General features: G+C 32.4%; 5 protein-coding genes across 6 annotated transcripts; 4 read left to right on the forward strand and 1 right to left on the reverse strand.

The window, feature by feature from the left end:
- The first annotated feature begins 119 nt into the window (after nucleotides 1–119).
- On the forward strand, nucleotides 120–1672 carry LOC123916457. The gene has a single exon (XM_045967920.1). The coding sequence runs from the start codon at nucleotides 696–698 to the stop codon at nucleotides 1554–1556; it is 861 nt and encodes a 286-aa protein (XP_045823876.1). The 5' UTR covers nucleotides 120–695; the 3' UTR covers nucleotides 1557–1672.
- A 3637-nt stretch (nucleotides 1673–5309) lies between these two features.
- On the forward strand, nucleotides 5310–6591 carry LOC123916930 (glutathione S-transferase T3-like). Its single transcript, XM_045968521.1, has one exon. The coding sequence runs from the start codon at nucleotides 5576–5578 to the stop codon at nucleotides 6476–6478; it is 903 nt and encodes a 300-aa protein (XP_045824477.1). The 5' UTR covers nucleotides 5310–5575; the 3' UTR covers nucleotides 6479–6591.
- Nucleotides 6592–7158: 567 nt separating this feature from the next.
- On the forward strand, nucleotides 7159–8460 carry LOC123914689. Its single transcript, XM_045965874.1, has one exon. It carries the CDS (start codon nucleotides 7159–7161, stop codon nucleotides 8458–8460), a length of 1302 nt encoding a protein of 433 aa, XP_045821830.1.
- Nucleotides 8461–9456: 996 nt separating this feature from the next.
- On the reverse strand, nucleotides 9457–13610 carry LOC123917578 (protein yippee-like At5g53940). Its single transcript, XM_045969338.1, has 5 exons — nucleotides 13336–13610; nucleotides 11572–11615; nucleotides 10966–11074; nucleotides 9897–9952; nucleotides 9457–9810 (listed from the first exon to the last, which is right to left on the reverse strand). The coding sequence occupies exons 1-5, from the start codon at nucleotides 13429–13431 to the stop codon at nucleotides 9732–9734; spliced, it is 384 nt and encodes a 127-aa protein (XP_045825294.1). The 5' UTR covers nucleotides 13432–13610; the 3' UTR covers nucleotides 9457–9731.
- A 5852-nt stretch (nucleotides 13611–19462) lies between these two features.
- LOC123913722 (MACPF domain-containing protein NSL1) lies at nucleotides 19463–23212 on the forward strand. Of its 2 annotated transcripts, XM_045964559.1 has the most exons (7): nucleotides 19463–20141; nucleotides 20827–21065; nucleotides 21142–21346; nucleotides 21453–21542; nucleotides 21654–21837; nucleotides 21962–22134; nucleotides 22310–23212. In XM_045964559.1, exons 1-7 carry the CDS (start codon nucleotides 19854–19856, stop codon nucleotides 22994–22996), a joined length of 1866 nt encoding a protein of 621 aa, XP_045820515.1. In that variant the 5' UTR covers nucleotides 19463–19853; the 3' UTR covers nucleotides 22997–23212. The 2 variants fall into 2 exon arrangements, with proteins under 2 accessions (XP_045820515.1, XP_045820514.1); XM_045964558.1 differs by having other exon boundaries at nucleotides 19641–20141; nucleotides 21453–21837.
- Nucleotides 23213–24357: the final 1145 nt, after the last annotated feature.

Here is a 24357-nt window from a genome sequence, read left to right on the forward strand (position 1 = left end):
CTCGTTCTTATTCTTATCAAGTCCACTTTGAATGCATGTATGGCGTGATTACTGTGTAGATATGTTTGATTCAGTAAAGGAAACAGTGATGATAAAAGGAGAAGGCATTCATTGACTAGGTGTTTGAGGCTAAGGATGGAGGTTCTGCTACTGAAAGCTGGGGATGATAGATTGGATGGCAAGACCGTATAGACTAGTGCTTGAACTCCAATCGATGGAGGTGGGTAAAGCTCAAAATGGTAACAGCTGTGGTTGCTTCAAGAATTTTCAGAGTATTAACTACTAACTTTCATGTATTCTACCACTGTGACTCTAATTAATGATTTTCATTTCTCTCAACCAAAATAGAAACTTAAAAGTACATTAGGTGCCTTTTTATTTACTCTGCTATAAACACACCAAACGACTTTGCACCAAAGAAATGAAATACCTGTGAACGTCTTTGTTATCTATCATGTGACAGCTATTAAGATTCATCTAATTTCACATGACTAAAATGTTCCATTCATTATCATACCATGAACACCGCTCCAATTCAATCTATTCACGTTTCAATGCCTCTTTGTACAGTAACTTCTCCTCTTTACTAAAGAAAACTCATAACCCCATTTTCAGAATATTCATGCAGATGCACCTTATCAAGTCATTTTTATCTCAACACAACTCACATACTACTGATAATAATAAATTAGAACATGACATTCTTTCTCCTCAAAAACTCTTTAGGAGCCAGGATGAAGAAAGGCTTAAGAACCTTCTGCAACACTGATGGGTCAACCTCGACTCTCAACCAACAAAATAGCACTATTGGGCATGGCATCGGCAACCATAGCCAAGTTGACGTCACAAGTAGCAAGGTAAGCTCCCCATTTTTGCAATGTAACAATTCAAATTCAAAGCAAAACACACCAACACTAGAAGATCTTATACTACAATTAGAAGTGGAGGAAGAAATGGCAAGGAAAGAAAAACTCAATGAATATAGTGGAATAAAGGGAAGGATGTCAAGTGTTAACAACTCTGATATCTTAAGATCTGCAAGAAATGCTTTGAATCAATATCCAAGGTTTTCACTTGATGGAAGAGATTCCATGTATAGGTCATCTTTTGGAACTATAGAAGGAAGAAGATCAGTTTGTAGTGAGAGAAGTTTGTTAGAAAAGAATGATTTAGAACCAAAGGTTGATGAAAAAGTTATGTTTTTTCCGCCAACAGTTGCAGGTGAGAGTGTGGTTTGGTGTAAACCAGGGGTTGTAGCAAAGTTAATGGGTTTGGAAGCTATTCCGGTGCCAGTAAGAAGAAAAAGATGTGATAGCAAAGATAAGATGAGTAGTGTTGGTTTAAGGAGGCAAAATATAAGGCGAAGGTCGTTTGAGAGACATGATTTGGAGAGAAAACTAGCAATGGACATGCAGGGTTATCGTGATCACATTGTTAGACGAAGAAATAGGTCTGGTTTATGCTCTAATAATGATGGATATTGTATTATGAAACCGGTTTCTCTAGAAGCTATGGCAGGAGGTCCTAGTAGTTGGCAGCCAAGGAGATATGTTTAAAGTTTGTAGTAAGAACTTTTAATTTATTTGATGCTATAAGCTAAGTATAATGCATGTAATGCCTCATAAGAATCACACAAGTTTTATCCAATGCATACATATTTCTTTTGCTTTTAGTATATTCGCCCAATCTATAAAACTTGATCCTAACCAATAGTAAAATGCAAATTAGATATGTGAGGACAATTCATGACAGAGGAACCTTCCTCCTTCTATAATTGTCTTTGATCTAATATGCATTCAGTACTTGAAAATATAACAGTTTTATCTTAGTTCCCGTAAAATTATTCTTTTAATTTTATTTTTTGATATTTTGTTTTAGTCTTTAAAAAAATTAATTCATTTTAGAATTGGTTATTGTAATATGCTGAGTATTTGACTTTTTTTTTGTCTAGTAGACTAGTGGTTATATATTTCATAAGTGGAGTGTCCAGTGTTCGAACTCTGACTCTGCATAATATATGCGATGTCTTTGTCAACCCAGCTAGGTTCATGGAGATGAGTATTTGATTTTAATCTCTCCAAATAAAGACAGAATTGTATATTACAAAGATCAATTTTAAAATAAACAAATTTTGCAAAGAAAAAACTAAACTAAACTAAATTATAGAGACTAAAAAAATGATATATTTTCCGGAATTCAAGCATATTTTAAAACTTTTTCTATTATATGTAGAGTCAATATTTGCATTTGTAAGGGTTTATGATTGCCTATTTAGCCTTTCTTACCCATAATTTGACGTTGTTTGTATTTTTACTTTTATTAGTTTCTTTCATGACATATTTTGTGTTTGAGTATAATTTATTTTTTTTTGTTTATAACTTTCTGGTGGTTTCCAGGGGAAAGAAGTCCTAGTGTTTCAGAGTTCGGCCGCGAGATAAGTAAAGTCTGACTAATAAATTGTTCAATCCAAAAATCGAATCCGAATTTTCCCGAAATCCGTCATTTTTGGTGAAAGAGTAGAACTTATTTTAATATCAATCTTTAACTTCTTAAAAAAAGTAGCGATTTTTAATTGGACCATATTTTTTTTCTCCCTATTTTCAACTTTTCTAACAATATGCATAATTAGAAAATTTAACGATATACCTTTCCAAGTTTAAGAAGGGTCACGCATATTAAAACAAAAAGTCACACAATTGAACCAGTAGCTCTTCACGGAAATTACGCATATATGTGGAAAGAAAATTATAATACATATTTTCAAAGGAATGAAAATCAAAGTCACTTCAATTGAATGCAGGCCATGGCCTTATGTTTACCCTTTCATAAACTGCAAGGTCTAGTAAACACCATGACCACAGTAAAACACAATTAAGCAGTAATTACTATAATATAATTTCGTCCACAAATCCTAATTCAACCTTACTTTATTAAGAAAGAGAAAATATATTTAATTAATGTTTTAACTTTATTAATGATACAAAGGGTAAAATATCACTAAATGTGCATTAGTTTCTTAAAAGGGCTAAAGTTTTGGGACAAAACTAAAAAGGTAAAAAAACTATAGATTTGGGACGGAAGGAGTACATAATTGTCAAAATTGTTATGTCGGACGTCATGGTCAGAGTTAGAACCCCGATTCATCTCTTTTATGTGTGTGAGTTTCCAATGATTTGTTATTTCGTCTATCTACCAAAAAGAATCAATAGTATAATCTCACAGCATATTAACAAATCATCACTTGGGTGCATCAACAAGCATTTATGCGCAAGACATAACAGTCACAACACATACAAATTTAAGATATACTTCGTATCAAACTGCTGAGATTTGAAAATGACATCAAGAAAGGGTTAAGAATGTTAACGTTGTAAATAACCACCGTTATGCACACTCCTCCTACATCAATCAATGACCCAAATTAATGGTAGATATTTGAAATCAGTTGGGGTTTTTTAGGAATATTACTTTAGTTATACAAGTTTTATACACTATAATTTAACGGCAAAACTTGTCAAATACAAGTATGGGATACGATACGAACTCTCTGCATTTAGGAAAAGATCAAAAAATTTGTACTTTAACCTTACAAAGCCGACTTTAAAATACAACTTAAATATGACATCTACTCTTCATGAATAATGATATTCATGATGCCTTGTCATAGCCTTTGGGTCCAACTGATTTAAACTGATTTAAACTTCTTTTTTTTCTAAAAAAAAAAAAAAAAAAGAGAGATATACTAACTTAATCCTAATTATAACAAATGACTGGATAGAAAATCATTGATTATATATACGTTATGTGAAAGTGCTCAATTAATTAATTATTAGTATTACACAATACTCACCATGTAATGTATTTATATATATGACTTAGATGACCAATTCAGTCATAAATCAATGGGTACTCTTCAAAGAAATAAGCATAGTTCTGATGCAGCAGCAAGAGACAGCATTTCAGCTGATTCATTCTCTTTTGCTGGTCTTGTTTCTATTCAAGACCAGCAACATCAAAATTACTCTGCAGCTCCTAAACCAAACTCGGATTTCGAATTTTCAACCACCAAAACAGAATTATATTCAACTGTTGCTAATCCATTCAAGATCACACCTGCTGATATGTTGATTTCAAATGGACAGATTAAGCCACATGCAATTGCATTTCAACCAAACAGATCTTTCTTCACAGATCCCCCACTTTCGCTAAGATCGTTACTAGAAATTGATATTCAACAACATATCAATGGAGAAACCAGTAGCAGAGCAAGGAAATACAATGAACAAGTTGTCAAAGCAAGAAACCTTGAAAACAAGGAAAGAACTGAAACAAAAACATGGTTTGGACATAAAGTGTTTAAGTCTTTAATAGCACCTTGCCGGAAATGTGAAGCCGTGCAGCCAGGAGCTATTAAAGGACAAACTGTTCCACAAGAAAGGTACTAGATGCAATGACATTGTTATAAAGCTTCTCTGTCAGTGGAATTTTGCATTTTTTAGTGTAGTGTTTGATGGCACCGAGTGATCAAATTCTTCTGCATCAATATATTCAAAATAATAGGGATCACATATATGGATATTTTACTCGTACTATATGAGTTCTATCTTGATGTAAATTATGACTCAATTATGCATTGTTAAAATCATTTATTGAATGGCTCCTTGAAGTAGTAATGTTTTATTTTTATGTTGCGATCGTTTTAGGCTTGCTACAGTCGAATTTATATTTGTAAGTTCAAGATCTAAATTTTTTTTAAAAGCACATTTCAGGTGTATGTTTAATAGTAATACTCTATCTCACTCAGTAACCAAAATGTTGGAACATGCATGTTGAATGATTCTGGTAAGAGAATCCTGCATCCACACATGGTCAGCGTTTTTCATACTCTTGAATTTACTTCTGTCACACTCCAAAGTCATTATTTTTTGTTATGGTTTTTAACTTTCAAAAAGAGTTATGAATTTAGGATAAAGACTCAATCACAACAATATTGCAAATGCAGACATTATTCACAAATTTTCAAGACAAGACTAGAGTGTCTAAATGCAGAAGTAGAAAAAAAAAAGATCGAGCGAAGTACACAGAATTATAGAGGTTTGAAGATAATGTATTCCTACCTTGTTAGTTAATGACTTGGTCATGTAAAGACTCTCCAGTTTCAGTGCAGCACCTCGTCTCCCAAGAAAGAATGAGTGTTGTGGACATTACTACTTAGACCAACTCCAGCGGCTGGTTCTTTCTTCAGTTTGCCAGCTGGAGTATGATTTGGGGTCCACTTTTTCTTTCCTTTGAAGCTCCACCTGGCCATCAGTCCATAAACAAGCAATGGTTCTTCAATTTTTTTTTTGATTTTAATAATAAAAGTAGCCGTTACCAACGGCTAGTTTCTTTTTTTTTTCTTTTTTTTTTTAGTTATTTTTTAGTTATAAATATAGTTTTGTGAAAAAAATTAACCAACACAAATTTTACCAACACTTATATTTTCTCTTCAATTTCAATTTTCTCTCTCACAATTTCATCATTTTAATTCAAATTTTCATTTTTTTTTACTTCAAATTACAATTGTTTAGGTCAAATGGATCCTAATCATTTTCATTATCAACAAGCTATGTTCAATTTCATGCAAAATTATCAAAATCCTAATCCTCAAAATTCTCAAATTCCACCGATGCCACCATTTTCTACTCAAGTTCCACCATTTTCTACTCAAGTTGGTACTGAAAAAGAAGAAAGGGTTGTTGTTAAAAAAAAATCTCGAGAGCAATTTGCAAGGGATGAGGATATACTACTTATCCAATCATGGCTCAATGTTTCAAAGGATCCAATTGTGGGAGTTGATCAAAAGGCTGAGAGTTTTTGGGTAAGAGTCGCTGCCAATTATAACCAGTATCGTGGGGAATCGCGGGAAAAGTTAAAGGGACAATTAAAATGTCGATGGCATCGAATAAATGGCTTGGTTCAAAAATTTGTTGGGTGTTACAAACAAGCTGTTAATGGAAAGAAAAGTGGGACATCGGAGAACGATGTCATGGCCGCTGCAAATGCATTTTTTGCTCAGGATCAAGGTACAACATTCAACCTTGAGTACGCATGGAGATTGTTAAAAGATGAACCTAAATGGATGGGAGAATCGATTGAAAGTTCTTCAAAAATAACAAAGACTTATGCTAGTGAGGCATCATCGGAGAACCCAAATACACCTTCAAGTTATGAGTTTAACTCATCATCACCAATGGAGCGTCCAATGGGACAAAAAGCAGCAAAAAGGAAGGGTAAGGCAAAGGAAATTCCAAATGAAACGCAAGATGCAAGGAATAAAAGAGCAATGTTAATGGAAAGACTAGCGCAAAGTAAGGAAGACGAGATAGAATTAAAGGTAGTGCAACTAATGATGAAAGACACTTCTACTATGAGCGATAGTCAACGAGATATTCATGAAAAATATTGTAATAAGATGAAAAAAAAATATGGAATGTAGTTAGTATCTACACCTATGTAACATGGTCATTAGTACCACTTTAAATTATCAACACCTATGTAACATGGTCATTAGTACCACTTTAAATTATAATAAATATTATGTTATTCAAACTAGCCGTTATTCAAACTAGCCGTTATTCAAACTAGCCGTTATTCAAACTGTTGCGATATTTCTGCAAGTGCACAGACTTATCGTGTAGTTATAAAAGATTATCGATCCCACAGGGACTATTAGTTAATATTTCGCTTATGTTTTCAATATAATGTAAGGTTAAGGCTAATAATAATTAAAAAGGGGTTTGTAAAATAAATACCTAGATATAATGTGCTCCTTTAATTTAGGTGTGGCTGGCGCCACAATATGCATGGCTGGCGCCATGATTTTGCTTTGTGGCCGGCGCCTTAACTTAATGTGGCTGGCGCCACTTCTTTTGCTTTGTGGCCGGCGCCATAGTTGTGTGGCCGGCACTGCTGGCCTCAACTGTGGGCTGGCCCACTTGTTTTGTTTAATAAAATAGTGCATTTTTCGGTGTTATCACAAACTAGCCGTTATTCAAACTAGCCGTTATTCAAACTAGCCGTTATTCAAACTAGCCGTTATTCAAACTATTATATATACTACCACTTATGTCATTATTTTCTCATTCTCATCTTATTCTTCTCTCATTATTTACTAAAATGGATTCAGACGATTCAGATAATTACGATCAAGAATTTTGGGAGTTGGTTGAAGAAGAATTTATGGACGACAGTGATGAAGAACAAGAGCTTCAGAATGAACTTCAATCTGGAAGTTCCTCTAGGCCAAAGAAAAGAACAACGATAGATCGAGGTCGTGAAGAAGGGCATAATCGATTGTTCAATGACTACTTCTCGGAAAATCCAGTATACACAGATGTTCAATTCCGAAGAAGGTTCAGAATGCATAGGCATGTATTTCTTCGAATTGTAGATGCCCTTGGAAATCATGATGAATATTTCCAAATGAGGGTCGATGCAACTGGTAAAATGGGTCTTTCACCATTGCAGAAATGTACATCTGCTATTCGTATGTTGGCGTATGGGTCTGCTGCTGACATTGTAGACGAGTATGTTCGAATCGGTGAAAGCACTTCAATTGAGTGCTTACAAAGATTCGTTCAGGGCGTGAATGCTGTATTTGGGGCTGAGTATTTGAGAAAGCCTAACAACACTGATGTTGAACATCTTTTACAAATGGGAGAGTCACGTGGCTTTCCAGGTATGTTGGGTTCTATTGATTGTATGCATTGGGAATGGAAAAATTGTCCTGTTGCATGGAAAGGACAATTTTGTCGAGGTGATCATGGTAAGCCCACAATCATGCTTGAAGCAGTGGCATCACAAGACTTATGGATTTGGCATGCTTTTTTTGGTATTGCAGGTTCAAACAATGACATTAATGTGTTAAACCAATCTAATGTGTTTAACGATATTTTGGAAGGACATGCTCCCAATGTGCAATATACAATCAATGGGACACCATATAATATGGGGTATTATTTAGCAGATGGTATATATCCTGAGTGGGCTACATTTGTCAAAACCATTTCAATGCCACAGGGAGAAAAGAAAAAGTTATTTGCTCAACATCAAGAATCAGCTAGAAAAGATGTGGAGCGGGCATTTGGAGTGCTTCAATCTCGATTTGCAATTATACGTGGCCCAGCACGTGCTTGGCACATGGACACCCTCAAGCATACCATATATGCATGCATCATATTGCACAACATGATTGTTGAAGACGAACGACATACATATGGAGGTAATTTTGATTACTCTTATGATAATGTGGATGACAACAACTCAACAACCGAAACATTTAGCGGTCCTCATCCGAATCTTGCAACAAGACTACAAAGAAGAGCAAGTATTCGAGAAAAACAAGTTCATCGTCAACTTCAAGGAAATTTAGTCGAGTATATTTGGGAACGTTTTGGACATGTAGATGATGAAGTTTAAGTTTAATTTATTATGTGATGTTATTTATTTTTATTGTTTTTAATTATATGTCATGTATTTGAGATTAATATTAATTATCATTTTAAATTATAAGTTCAATTTGAATTTTATTTATTTTATATCAATTTTAATTTAAATAATTAAAATTATTATTTTAATTATTATAAAATTTAATATGAATAAAATATTAATAAATAAAGTAAAATTGTGGGACCCAATATGGGTTCTTCAGAGTTGCACCATTGGAGATAAAAATTAGTTGAGTTGCTTCAAGCTGACGTGGCTTAATAGGTCCCACAAGGAACCCAAAAATAGGTTCACGGTTGGAGATGCTCTTATAAAATCCTTTTCTTTGTCTGCGAGGGTTGCATGGAATCGTCTTGCATGGAATCGTCCCAAGGCATTAATCTTGATCCTCCAAAGACTAAAATCACTGTCAGCAGTAAATTTCTCCATATCAAACTTGGTTGTATACTTGTATGTTTCACAGAATTGCACTGGAACTAAGCTCTAGATGCCACTTGCTAGGATTTGTGGGCTATGAATTTGGAGAAAGACTCGATCACAGCAATGCTGCAAATGCAGGCCAGCATTCACAAATCCTAAAGAAGTAAGTGTCTAAATGAAGAAACAGAAAGAAAAAAGAAGAAAAGTAAATGGAATTATATCTGAGGTTCAGAGATAATGCACTCTTGCAACCTCACTGAGTTAGATCCCTTCCACTATGAGCACAAAAAAACCCAGATTTGCACCCTTGATCTTGCAAAATGTCAATACATTCACTTGGAATCTTTAGATATATATGTTCTATAACCACACGAAAGGGAAGTAAAGTAATTACCAGAGTAAAGAACAACTAAACAAAGGATCAAAATATTTATCATTTCAAACAAACAGAACAAATCCCACTACTCTAAATTGTATTTGTGAACGTATTGCTAGAACAGTAACCTAACTTTCCACATATATTAGATATTTTGAGATCAAGTAAAAATGTTAACTGTCACAAAATGTGATTTATTACTTTTCCAACCCAAAAGAAATGCAAGATGTTTGCTCAGGCATGCCTAGTATATGTGCCCTCTATAAATACATAGCAACATCCGGTGCTGAATGAAAAGATTTATAAATGCTAGAAACGGGCCAAGCCTATGTAGCTCCAAATAGAGAGTTTCTTTATGAAATTTTATCTTGACGAATACTAAGTACTAACAATATAATATATTTTCTAGCTTAGCTGCGACACTTGAATTCATGAAAGAAGCAACTGGCTAGGTGTTTTCTGTGTCGCTTGAACTAGCATGAGCATCCAAATTTAATTCATCTTCAACGTCATCAACTATCCTCCATCTGCAATATTCATCAATAATAATCAAATTATAGCTTATATTAACATGATCGAAGTCAAAGACTCAAAATCATATTTTGCCACATACCTCTCGAGCACAAATTTCCCTTCTTTATATTTTTCACTTTTCTCATGTGCTATGACCTGAAAGAATCCAAAATTATTACATCAAACTGCATTGAGCTCATCAAAAGGTGATGCTGATATACATGGAGATGAGACTAAACAGGATATTAAATAAATCCAGAGTTTCATGGAATGCATCAACTAAATTAACTTCTCATGGAACAGAAAACAATTTCTTTAAACAGGATATTAAATAAATCCAGAGTTTCATGGAATGCATCAACTAAATTAACTTCTCATGGAACAGAAAACAATTTCTTTAAACAGGATATTAAATAAATCCAGAGTTTCATGGAATGCATCAACTAAATTAACTTCTTATGGAATAGAAAACAATTTCTTTAAACGAATAACATATGCACAATATATTGGGAAACCACAAAATTCATACCTGCATGTTCTTTAGTTTGTTAAAAGTTGTTGGCAATTTAAATTTAAGTGTTCAATATGGTTTAATGGATAAAATTCCCCATATCTGAGGTAATATATATATCTACAGATATCATATTTTGAATTTCTGATTTACCTACATATTCAATCAAATCGATAGCTAATTTTAACTTTCAAGACTGACCACCAAAATTAATGATGTCAATGAACTATCTCCTGTATAAAAAATAAAAAATAAAAAAAAAATACTTGTGGAACTTCCAGATTAAATTCCAATTTCTTTAAAAACCAAAGAAAAATTTAAGAGTATGCATTTCAGAATTTGAGGTTTAATTTTCGTTGTTATTCATTGGACTACAACAACCAAAGCCTCTTTCCAACTAGATGGAGTTGATTGCATGAATCAAAAAACATGATTAAGTTCTCTTATTATAAAGCATTTCCATAAATCAAGCTAATCCATCATGCACAGAAATACTGAGGTCCGTTAAACTTTCCTAAAAATATTATTTATTGATTAAATTTTCATTAACATTTCATATTATCAACATAATGTATATTATCAACATAATGTATTATGGTAACCCTAATGTGACCAAAAGTATGATGAAACAAATGGGAGGTAGAAAGGCAAAGCTCACATATTTCCATCCCACAATTTGTCCACAGCAGCAACAAAATATGTCTTCAACCGTGTGAGTTCCAGAAATCATCAACCTCTCTACTTGAGTCCCAAGTGTAACATTCACCCTATCAAAGACCAAAAATTAAAAAACAAGGATATACAGAATAGTCAGTCTAGAAGATGCTATACGGGTGTTTCATGGTAAGAAAAGGTGCTAATTGTGCAAACTGCAAACCAGAAGAAAATCTCAATATCTTATATCAATAACAAACACAATGTTTCAATCCAGGGTTAAGGAGCAGGAGGTCCAAGGTTCAAGTCCTAGCAAAGGAGAAAAAAAACTAACATAACATTGTAATACTAACAACTAACATTGCTTATCTCAAAAAAAAAAAAAAAAAAAAAAAAAAAAAAAACACGATGTTTCAATCCATTTTCCCAAACCATTAGAGAAACTATGGTTTAGGAGGCCCTCGCATGGAGTGATTACTAAATTGTCTGAAGCACAATACTGAACAGATATCAAAGTAGATCTATATGAAAGTGTGATAATAAACATGGATAATAAAGGAGAAAGGGGCAAGGAACAAAGAATATAAACAAATGTTTCAAATAAACTTACACTTTGCTGAAAAGGTATGCCCTCCCTCGACCGCAGGTGAAGGACTGATCATCATAGAGAAATAAACACAGTCAAATTGCTATGACATATCAGAATACTTATACACAAAAACTAAGTACATTTTCAACAATGGACCATATGATAACAACTATCTAGGACAAGACTATATTTGACTGTTGAAGTGGCTTTTATATTCTCGGGTACTTTCATAAATTGATCTGTGCTATATTACAAATGTAGCAAGCAAAAAAACAGCTTACAAAAGTTATGTGGGAGAATTACAAGTAACTAGCAATCTAACATCCCCATTAGCAGTCAAATTATATTCCAATAATTAATGTGTATTTATGTGGAAGGAGAAATGCACCGCAAAAGTATTAAGATATGAAAAAAATTAACTTTACAATGTTATGCATCTTACATAACAGACTAATGCTTGTACGTAAAATGTTCAAATGTTAATACAATTTTAATCTTTGTACCACCACCGTGTTTAGAAGCTGCAAATAAAATGTGACAAAATAAACAAACTTTTAAGCAGCATTTACATAGAGGAGATCTTGCTCCTAAAAGCCAAGAATCAGGGGAAAGCCATCTTTTAATGAGAGTTACGGGTCTGACACCTACACTGGAGGTAGAGTAGTAGATGTTTGACAAAATAAATTGGAAAGTAATCAAAAGGCAAGCGAATCAAAAGCTATCGTATATCTTATAGTGATAACTTTTCATAATTTGAGCATGATAAAACGGACTTTTTGCTCTATATTGCTTCTTAGGTCTTTTGCATTGAAATAAGTTAGAGAAAGTCCTCTATGCACATCCTTCCACAGGCTCTAAAAGAAAGGGATATGCTTCTTATAGAAAAGGGCATGCTTGTCCACTCAATCACCTCCTCTTTTTGTATCTTCCCTTTTGGTAACGTGTCTAAATTCATGGCAGGGAAAAGCATGATTCATGTCTTGAATGAAGCTCTCTCTTTTTTATTTTAGATAGAACAAGAGGATTTGATGATCTATTTGTTTTCCAAATCCACGAGTTCCCTCTCATCAGACAAACTAACTGTGGAGTTGTACCGTTGTCTGTTGTAGACTGAAACACAATCTACCTACATTTTCCTTTTAGGTAACCTTATGTTGTAACCCAAATGGGTTGGCCTAGTGGTCAAGGCTTGGGACCTTTGAGTGTGCTCCTCACAAGATCTAAGGTTTGAATCCTCCTGACGCCACTTCCTATGTTGGGTCAGTCCATACAGAGCAAGCAAAACTAAGGCTTTAAATGGCCCCCTACTAGTGGACGGTGGGATTATCCCTCAGACTAGTCGGTCAAATTTCCAAGTTTTCACAAAAAGAAGTAATCTTTATTTTTATTTTATTTTTTTTGTATTAGCCATTTGGTTCCCATGGAAGGGGACGGTAATCCACCAGGAATCGAACTCGGATTCTCCTGAACGATTCGTCTTAGGGATAGCTCATTAACTACTTAAGTCTAATGTCTTGTCTTGGTTAGAAGTAATCTTATTTTGTTCTCTATTTTGTTATTCCAGTTTTTAATGGCAAAACCTTCATTAACCTCAATTTCTAACATACAAGATTCAACACCAGCTCCACATACTCAATTTCCAACCTAACAACATCTTATATATCACTCAGGCATTTCAAAACTGCAAACAAAACCATTATATCCTAATTCCAGTAAAAAAAAATGAATATATCCTAATTTAAGAGATTCATGATAAAATTGAGAAAGAAGAAAAGAGAGTAGTACCCGAGAGAGAACGTGATCGGCAAGGGCAAAAGGGGTATGACAGAAAATGCATCGGTAAGCTCTACCTTCCAAATCAACAGAGAAAATCCTACCCATCACCTTCAGGCGTCCGTCCGATTAAGGTGGAGGAGCTTTGATATTTGTGGTAATATTGTTTTCTTTCGTTCAAACTTTCTTCATTTCTTTTTTATAACTGCTTTTATTTATGGTCTCTTTGGCATGAGAGAAAAATGTGAAGTTTTTTTTTTTGTTACAAAGTGAGAAGATTTTATTGATAAACAAAAGTCATGCATTTGGTTTAAAATTTAGATCACGTGATAGAAGTTTCACAATATATTAAAAATGTGGTTATTTTGAGATTTTCTTATTTATTGTATTAGTTTTTTGGGGTGGTGGAAGAATGTGTTATTACTAGGTGATTTTGTGGATGATGTCTCTAATTGGTTTTTAGAGGGAATGTCTAAAAAGGTCGGCGATAATCCTATGACTTCCTTCTAAACCCCTCTAAAGAATTAGTTTCAAAGACTCTTTCAAGTTTTGGTCCGGAGTTCTAGTAAAGTGTGGGAGATGAGTAGTTGGGCTGAAGGGCAGTGGGTTTGGGACTTAAGGCGGAGAAGAGATTTGTTCGTGTAGTAATTTTAGTTTGGGGTACGATCAGTTCACCGGGAGGATCGCCCTCCCAATTCGAAGTTTTTTCCTGGAAGTCTTGGAAAGTCTCCTTGGTATTCTGAACCAAAATTCAATCTCAGATACAGAGGATTCATGGTGTTGGAGGCATGACCCAAATAGTTTCTTCTCGGTTAAGTTAACTTATTTGGCTCTCTGTTAGTCCATAGCTGACGAGGTGTTAATCTCTTAAGAGAAATTATGTCTGCTTTCAAAAGTGTGGACCCCCCCCCCCCAAAAGTAGCAGTGTTCTCTTGACAGTTTCTTCAAGATAAATTGTCGACTCATCATAATCTCTAGTGGCAAGGTGTTAGTTTTTGGATATCGGTGCATCTTTGTTGGAGCTAAAAGCTCTCAACAACTTGGTGAAGGCTTAAGCCCTCAACAAATATTTTGTAATTAAAAATAAACAAAAAAACAATTTTTTGTGATTTGGGCGGCAACAAATGTTGTTCGTTTTTTTTTTCAAAAAAAAAAGTCTAAAACTTCTTGGCGGCTTGGGCCGCCAACAAGTTAAATGGTTTTTTATAACAAAAAAAAACGTGTCTCAAAATAAAGTTATTTTATAATTCTTCCATGTTGGCTTAAGCCGTCTAGGAAGAATGTTTGCATAAATTGTAATTGTATAATTCGTTTACTTTATATTCTGCATTAATACCATGTTGAATTATATGAAATGATTCTATTTCTAGTCACATAGTATGGTTTCATTGTTCACTTTATAGGATGAAGAAATTTTTTTCTTTGCTCTCTAGAGACAAAGCTACCTCTTCGACTAATCTAAAAGCATCGAAAACTCAACATCCAAGTGAGCCACAACCTAAAATTCTACCCAACTCGACTGATGTATGAGAGTATTATTAAAGTTGTTGATGAATTGTTGAAAACGGATCCAAGAATTAAGCCTTGAATTTCAAGCTATCATCCTAACATCAACTTCAAAATTATGTTAGAAATGTTCGATGTGACCCAAAATTTGCAAAGTTGAAAGGACTTGCAGATATTTGTTCGAAACTTATAGAAACATCTGGGTTTATAAGCTTCTAAAGTTGACTTTAGTCTTGCCGGTAGTAACTTTAAGCGTGAAATGTGTTTTCTCAACTACGAAGTTTGTGAACGTGTTTTTTTTCCAACCAAACCGATATATAACGAATATTTAATGTCTAAATTCGTCCCATGTAATTTTCTATTTTTATAATATAATTTGTTGTATATTTGAATTTGAATTGAAAGTCAAGATTAGAGAAAAATAAATGATTTATATTATTCTCAATTGACTTTATTGTCTTTGACAATCCAAAATACTAGTAGTAACAATGTAACATTCGACATCTTTTGGATTGATTTACTTTTGAATTTATAAAAAATAATTTATACAAATAAATACATTTTTATGTATTATTTATAATTTGTCAAGGTAGTTTATGAAAATATAATTATAAAAATATAATTTTTATCAGTGAAATATTATAAATGACTGTAACATAGAAACTTATTTCTTGAATAAACTATTTTTCTTAAATTAAAAATTAGGTAATCTAAACAGAACCTTATTATCTTTAAAAATGATTTTTGTGACTTAGGAGTTAAGACGCGTACAGCAAAATAAGTTTAGTACTAGCTATTGACCCAAAGCCAAAAAAGCAAAAAGTCTAGTCCCAAGTTGACGCTTCCATGCCTTGCTCATTACTCACATGGATTGAAATATTGAAACATATTTCCTGGAAATTCTCTTTAGCGTGTGTCAAGAAAGGCAATTTCGCTTGGTAAAAAAAATATTATTTTCTTACATCATCAGTTTAATCTTGTTTAAGGATCAATTCTGACATTAAATAATTTCAACCTCCTCCTAATCGTCATTATGAGGATCGAACCGTGATCTTCTCTATCAAGTTTAGCGTTTATCACCATGGATCAACTAACGATTGGTTTAAAAATATAAAGTTTGTATTGGAAAAAACATTTTTACATTTAAAATAAATAAATTACACAAGTTTCAAAATATTTTACTATATCAAATTCTTAACTAGTGTTATGAGGATATCATGGGCAATTTCGTATGTTATTCTTTTATTTTGGTAATAATCTAACATGGTTTGTTTCACTTCAGACATTAGTGGCTTTAGAAGATTTTTATTTTGAGATATAAAGTGAGTAACATCAATTATAATTAAAGGTGAATATTATACATGTTATTAACAACATTTAATTTTTGTACACTAAAACAACAAATTTTTAGATAATGGTGGCGAGGGGAATTAGAAAAAAGAGGAATAAATTAATGTTTTTCAATTTTCAGTTTGCGGATTATAAAATAAAAAAAAATTCTTCCTAATTTTTCATTTTAGTCCTGTAGGATCCTTTAACAACCTAGTTGACATTCACACATTCACACTTACCACATCGGCAATTTTTAAAAAAAGTTAATATCTAAATGGCAGATTCAGAAAATTTTATCGGCAGAGGCTAAAAATAATTTATATATTTTGACTAAAAAAATATATTACGAATTTTTATAAAATATACAACTATATAGTGGTAAAAAAATATTCAAAGTACGGTAAAAATTTATATAAATTACAATTATTCTTTACAAGATTTTATATTCTAAAAATATTTGATGATATTTATTGTTTATATTAAAACAGTACTAGTATTTTTAAGAAAATTTTAATACTCTTATAATGATATATGAGACGCAAATAAAGTTGTACTGTATTTGTCAAAGGACAAAACTTATATGTATTTTTTTCGATGCAGTTTTTCCTGTTCCGCTCACAAAAAGGTAGTTATTTATATTTTTTAATTCCAAAAAGAAAAAAAAATTGTTTTTAAATAAAAATAACTTCTCTCATGTATCTAGCACAGTAAGAACTGTGTATATGAAACTGTACATAAGTTTGGTCCATTGTCAAAAAGAAAAAGAAGTCCATGTTTATATTTATAGCCCTTTAAAACTATATGTTCAGAGTTTTGTGAGTTTAGTTCGGTTGACAAAAATATTGTATTATATATATATATATATATATATATATATATATATATATATATATATATATATATATATATATATATAGGTTTCAGGTTCGAACCTCAATCATCTGATTTATTTATCTTATGGATAAAATATTTTTAACCACCAAGTTACATTTTAAAAAGCGATATATGCTATATATTTCTCTTTATTGTATAAAAACAGTTGTTAGTTAGTTCTTGGCTTGTTGCTATTGACTCTAAACATACACAGGTTTATAATTTTATAGCTAAAAAACGAAATTATACAAATGGGTGGTGGGGAAAACTATGTCCACACTCCTAGAGACTATAGTTTAACAACCACATGCAATTTTGTAAAATATATCCTGCAAAAAGTCAAATAAATTAGAGAATATACGATATCCCAGTTTTATTAATTTCAGCAGAAATAAACAAATCAAGAGCTTTAAATTATTAAATATTTTAGTACATAAGAAATACTCTCGAAAATTAGGCCACTGGTTTCTTCTTATTGTCCTAAACATTTGTCAAACTTTAGGATACTTTTTAAGATTTATAATAAATAAAATTTGATTGATGCATTTTTAATATAGTATTACTAGTATTAAATAAACATTATACTTTTTATTCAATAATACTAATATAATATTTTATATATTGTGTCAATAAAACTAGTCTGATTGATCATAAGTTAACTCTTAAAAAATTAGTTTTGAATGATCCATAATTACTTTTAGAGCCTTCAATCAATTATATAATTTTCCATTTAATCAGTTACGATTAACACAACTGTTAATTTATTTTTTATTTTATTTTTTTAGGTAGTCTGGTGATTAGAAATTTTACCTTTAGGATAATTGAGGTGTACAGAGTTGGAACACCGATTCTGTAAATAAAATTTGATGTCTCTTATCAATTGAACTAATGATCCGTTTGGATTAGCTTATTTTTTAGCTTATGCAGTATAAATTAGGTTTTGGGCCAGTTTGGTAAAAATAAGCTATAAGCTAACTGATAACCGAAAAGTTAGATGATAGCTGAAAAACTAGCTAATTGAAATTTTATGCTATTTTATAAGTTCACACTAGTGTAAATTATAATTTTGTAAGTTATTCTATTATAAACTACCTTTCAAACTTATAATAATACATAAAAATTGTGTAAACTGTTTGCATAATCTCAAAAATAAACTAATTCAAACAGACCCTTAAGTTTATGGGAACAACTATTTTTTTTTTTTTAATATATGTGTATTTTAGGATAGATGTTAACCTTTGTTTTGTTATTATAATTTGCCATCATGTTTCAAAAAAAAAATATATAATTTGACATCATAATTATCCGACACTCATTCAACATCTAATTGTTTTTAATTTTTATGGTAAAGTGGTTTAATGATAAAAGTTCACAACTTAATTTCCATAAAAAAAAAAAAAAAAATTCACAACTTAAGGAAAGAATAAGCAGAAATTTCAAATCTGAAACACAAACTACAGCATATTACAATCTTTACAAATTTTATAAATTATACTCATAATACTCCTCTAATTCTAAATATAAAAAACAAACCATTTTTTAGGTTCATTGAAAAAATGATGGATTTAGTCTATATTATAGACTAAATATATTCATTTTTCAATGAATCTAAAATGTGTTTTGTTTCTTATATTTAGGACAAGATGAAGTATTATATAAAGGCTTGGATCCTCTCAGCCATCAAATGATGTTGTATGATCTCAACCTTTAATTATAATTAATGGACAGTTGATATTATTATTATTTTTTGCTTATAATTGAATTGATGATCAAGACCTCTAGCGTACTATTCAAACCACCTATCATTACTAAATTAAACCTATTGACTTTTTTTTTTACACAAAACCTAGTGGCTTTGGACAATTCATATTAGTATTAAGATATAAAACTGAAGAGAAAAGACACAAGAGAATTCAGATCCACTATACATATTATTTTTTATTTTTATTTTTGTCAATTAATCAAGTGCTAGAAATTTACTATCTTTTAAGATGAATTAAGTGAGAGTATCATAGTTTGAAATTTCGATTTGAATTTTGATCCTTTCATATTACATGTACCAATAGAGTTATGCTAATGAGATGTCACTCCTTGACAAAAAAATTATGCAAATGAGATTTTTTTTCTAGGACCTTTCTTTTTTTTTTGGTATAAGGACCTTTCTTTTTCTATTACAGTAGCTAGCTACTTATCACATTTATCAACTATAGTACAATTTCTTTATCCAAAACAATGTACAAAAATATCAAGTGAACCGCGCATAGCTTATGAGTTATGACCAGTTCTTTTCTTCCCACTTGAAAAATCCAAAGATACTACTGTAGATCTCATCCGTTAGTTACCATCCCTTACTGCCACGTGGACGTCATCCGACACACTCAAGCCGCCTCCTTCTACATCTTTCCCTCCTTCCTCTTTTCCCATTGTCACCATCTTCCAATTCAAAGGTCCAATCTCTCTCTCTCTCTCTCTCTCTCTCTCTCTCTCTCACAAAAAAATAAATAATAAAAAAACCCGTCCTTTTTACTTCTCCACAAAAACAAACAACACCCTTCATTCAACCCAAAATTAATAATAATAATAAGAAAAATAAACTATGACCCGCGTATATGAGTATGACCCTTTGAAACGACTCATCATAGTATATAGTACAATAATAACAAGAAAAACACACTTATGACCTCTTCAAACATCATTATATAATTACTCTTATACCACTTCAACACTTGTTATCATCATCATCATCATCATCATTCTCATTCTCAAACATTGAAGCATTAATAGGTACAAAATATTTGTTGTGGGCTACGTACCTTATAATGGGTTTCAATGCTAATACTAATAGCTATGGAAATGTTATTGGATTGGATCCTCAATCAGCAGCTGAGAAAGCTGTGAGTGTCATTGGTCAAGGATATAATCTATGCAGTGATATAAGATTCTCTGCTTGTAAGTCAAGGTTGATTCAAATTGATAATAGTAGTAATTCACATACAAGGGACCTTGTTTTTCCTTCTGGTGTTGTTGTTCATAATGTTCCCTTATCTATTAAGTCGGATAAAGGTGACTGCACTCGATTTCGCTCTGATGTCCTCACTTTCAATCAGGTCATTACAACTTTTCTATTTGCCTTACTTCTGCATCAATTTTTCTTATGATTATCTATGTAGTGTCGAATTGACACTTCTAATTAAAGGCGTGTCTGATGTCTGTTACTCTGATTATATTTAATAGTTTCAAATTATTATCGGTGTCAATGTAGTGTCCGTGTTAGTGTTTCATAGATGATTGTATATGTTTGTTCTTATTTTCACCTATTTGATTGAATCCGTATTCGGCACAAATATAGAACAGAAAAAACTTACTACTGGGGCAGATGGAGTTGACTTGGATAGCCTGCCTTACTTTGATTTATCAAAAATATGATATATTCTAATTGTGGTCAAGATTCCACAATTATTATTTTCTATTTTATAAGTTAAATCGTAATTAGATATGATGAATCATGGATATTGTGATTGTGTTTTGATCCATGTAGTATGAAGATATAGGCTTTAATTGATACTAGTATTGCCATAATTGAATTCTGATCACTGGCATTTAAAATTTGTTATTGCGGTTCGCGCCTTTTAATATTTGGCTTTTGAAGACTGAACATGTATTAACTGTTAAGTTTCTGTCTTTTTAAGTTCTATTTATGGTTTATTTGGTATAAAAGGGAAATTTTAGGTGTGAATTGTGATTGGTTGTGATAAAATGAGTCTGAATTTCGGTGAATATGGACTATTGCAGATGTCTGAGCATTTCAACAGACAGCTATCTTTATCGGGAAAGATTCCATCCGGCCAATTCAATAACATGTTCGACATGAGAAAATGTTGGTCCAGGGATGCAGCTTCCACTAAAAGCCTTGCTTTTGATGGATGGTTCATAACATTGTATACTGTTGAATTAGATAGAACTAACATTACCCTTTCCGAAACTGTGAAAAAAGACGTGCCTTCTTCGTGGAACCCTGTTGCTCTTGCCGAGTAAGTATTATTGTCATTGTTATCCTTTATTTGCTTCTTGTTAATTGTCATAATAAAATTAAACATGGTTCTTCAGGTTCATTGAAAAGTATGGTACACATGTAGTTGTTGGGGTGAAGATGGGAGGCAAAGATGTAGTTCATATCAAGCAGTCAAAAAAATCGGATTTTCAGCCGACTGAACTGCAGAAATTGCTTAAGCAATTAGCCGACGAGAGGTTTTCCGCAGATTCAAATCAAAGTTCTAATGTCAATCCTGCAGCAATATCAGCAAAACTAAAGGTAAAAATAAATATTCTTGTCTTCCTAGAACATGAAGATAAAAATATGGAAATGGAAATCAAAAAAGTTTTAACTTATCTAAATATATCTTTGATCATGTTTCCAGGATGATTATGCGAAGCTTAGGGGACAGAACAAGAACAAACCTCCGTCGATTGTAGGCAGGCCAGTTGTAAAAAGCCACTCCAAGAATGATGTTAGTATCTTTTTTGTTATCTTTACAAGTTTACTTTTTCTGGTGCACCTTGTAGCTATTTTGCATCTAACATATCGATCCTTGAACTTATTTTATGAATTTCTTTTTCAGGATATAGTAAGCATTTCGGTTCGAAGGGGAGGTATTAATGTATGTCAACCTTATAACCAGTGGCTATCAACCATATCACAGTCTCCTGATGTAATATCAATGTCTTTGGTTCCTATTACTTCACTACTGAAGTCTGTCCCAGGAAATGGATTTTTAAGTCATGCAGTGAATTTGTATCTTAGATGTGAGTAAACAAAAACCTGCGACTTCGGTTTCCCTCGGCCCCATTTCTTTTTCCCTTCTGGAATTTAATTCTTTGTTGGATTATATGTTAGTACATCTGTTTAAAAGTTTTCTGTTTCAAACAGATAAACCGGCAATAGAAGAACTTCATCAATTTCTAGAGTTCCAGTTGCCACGACAATGGGCACCGATGTATGGTGATCTGCCGCTTGTATTCGACCATAAGTATAAAAGGAATGCGTCTCCGTCACTTCAGTTCACTCTCATGGGACCAAAACTTTATGTTAATACTGTGAAGGTAATTCGTTCTTCCATGTTCCAATACAATTTAATAGTCAGAAGACGTTTAAAAACTGTCCACATTTTTATTGAAAAGCTTTTATAGCAAGAATGCAAGGAACTCGATGCACATAATTAATGTAGGAATTAGTTAGCACTGGAAAACTCATGTTTGACATTTTTTCAATAAGCAGGTTGACTCGGGAAACCGGCCTGTAACAGGCATTCGCTTGTACTTGGAAGGGAAAAAAAATGACCACCTATCAATCCATCTCCAGCATCTTTCAGAGGTTCCAGGTGTCCTTGAAATTTCAGAAGATCACAGTTATGATCCTATCGACGAACCTGAAAGCCGAGGCTACTACGAACCGGTGAAGTGGAGCATGTTTTCTCATGTTTACACAGCACCTGTACAATACAATAGCTCAAGAATGGATGAGTCGGCAGCTATTGTAACAAAAGCCTGGTTTGAGGTTAAGCTAATGGGAATGAAGAAAGTTCTTTTCTTAAGACTTGGATACTCAACAGTAGCATCTGCAAAAATTCGCAGATCAGAATGGGACGGACCTTCAACCTCATCAAGAAAGTCAGGATTTTTTTCAGCATTGATGAGTACAAAGCTTAGCAAAGAATTGCAGTCACCTGAGAAAACAACTAAAGTTGACATAAACTCGGCAATTTATAATGCCGGTCCACCTGTTCCAACAAGGGCGCCGAAAATGCTTAGTTTTGTGGACACAAAGGAAATGGTAAGGGGTCCAGAGGATCCACCTGGATATTGGGTTGTCACTGGTGCAAAGCTATGTGTAGAAGGTGGCAGAATCTCAATCAAGGCAAAATATTCGTTGTTGACTATATTGTCCGAAGAATCTTTGATGTAGTGATGATAGTAAGAATTAATTTGTTCATGTTTTTAGTCAGTTGTATATATCTTATATCATTGATCTGAAAGAAAAGGAGGTATATTTTGTGATTGTCATATTGTGCAACGGACCTGAATATCGCAAATTCATTGCTTTTTTGTATCTCATAGTTTGTTGATTTTGTTTAGGCAAAATTGCCTAATAAAGAATAGTATGTGGAATCTGCAATCAAAATATTGTATTTTTTTATTTTTGCGAATCCTTTCGCAGAATCAAGAACTGCTAAAAAAAAAAACAATGTACGAGGGGACTTGACGAAAAAAAAATAAAATGTACGAGGGTAAAGATTTAAGTTTTATTTGTTTATAATATAAAAGTAGTATTGTAATCTTTATATTCTCTCAAGAAAGAACAATAGTACGGTAATACTTATAATGAAAGAACAATAAAATTGTGAGATATCGGTAGAAATGAATGAAATATATTTAATATAGCTTATATTTTTGAAATTGTTAGGCTCTGTTTGGGAAGCCCAATAACTTATAACTTTTAGGCTATAAGCTAAATGTTCTATTTGGTAAATATTTTAAAAAAATAGCTTATAGCTTATTTGACTAGCTTACAACTTATTTTTCAAACGTTATTTTAAGTAGCTTATGAGCTTATAGCTTATCATTGTTTCTTTCAATTTTATCTCTATCATCTTACTTGAAAAAAATTAAATATTAATAAACATATCTCTTTTATGTCTTTTCATACTTATAAGCTAGTTCAACCGTTAATTTTACCAAACACTACAAATTCAATCAGCTAGCTTATTCGCTATAAGTTAAAAATTACAGTGGTTTATAAATTATTCGCTATAAGCTCATTCGTTATAAGATAACTTATCAGCTATCCGCTATTTCTTACCGAACAGAGACGTAGTCTCCCTACCTAAAGTCACATAATCACAACCCAAAAATAAAAGATAGAGAAGATGAGAAAATATCAATTTTATCCCTCTATTTACAATTGAAATGACAATTATACCCTTGTGTTGCATATTTCTCTATGATTTTGTCTAAAAAAAAAACATTTCTCTATGATAACATATCATATGCTCCTTCGTTGTTGAAAGGAACACATGTTTATCTATAATCTTGATAATAAGTGTCTAAAATTTTCCACTGTAGATTCACCAAAATTGGTGGGTTGCATTTTTTCCAATTCCTTAATCAGTTTTGACAGCTGGCCATGTACAATTATAATGGTGGGCCAAGTGTTTTCTATAATTTAATGTTTATTTTTTGTCTTGATGCAAATGTTGTCATTTTGTAGGAGCCTAATACAATAATTGAAGGAAATCGTGGTGTGCACACAAACTTTCTATCCAAATC

The sequence above is a fragment of the Trifolium pratense genome, linkage group LG3, assembly GCF_020283565.1.
Source record: "Trifolium pratense cultivar HEN17-A07 linkage group LG3, ARS_RC_1.1, whole genome shotgun sequence".
Lineage (NCBI taxonomy): Eukaryota > Viridiplantae > Streptophyta > Magnoliopsida > Fabales > Fabaceae > Trifolium > Trifolium pratense.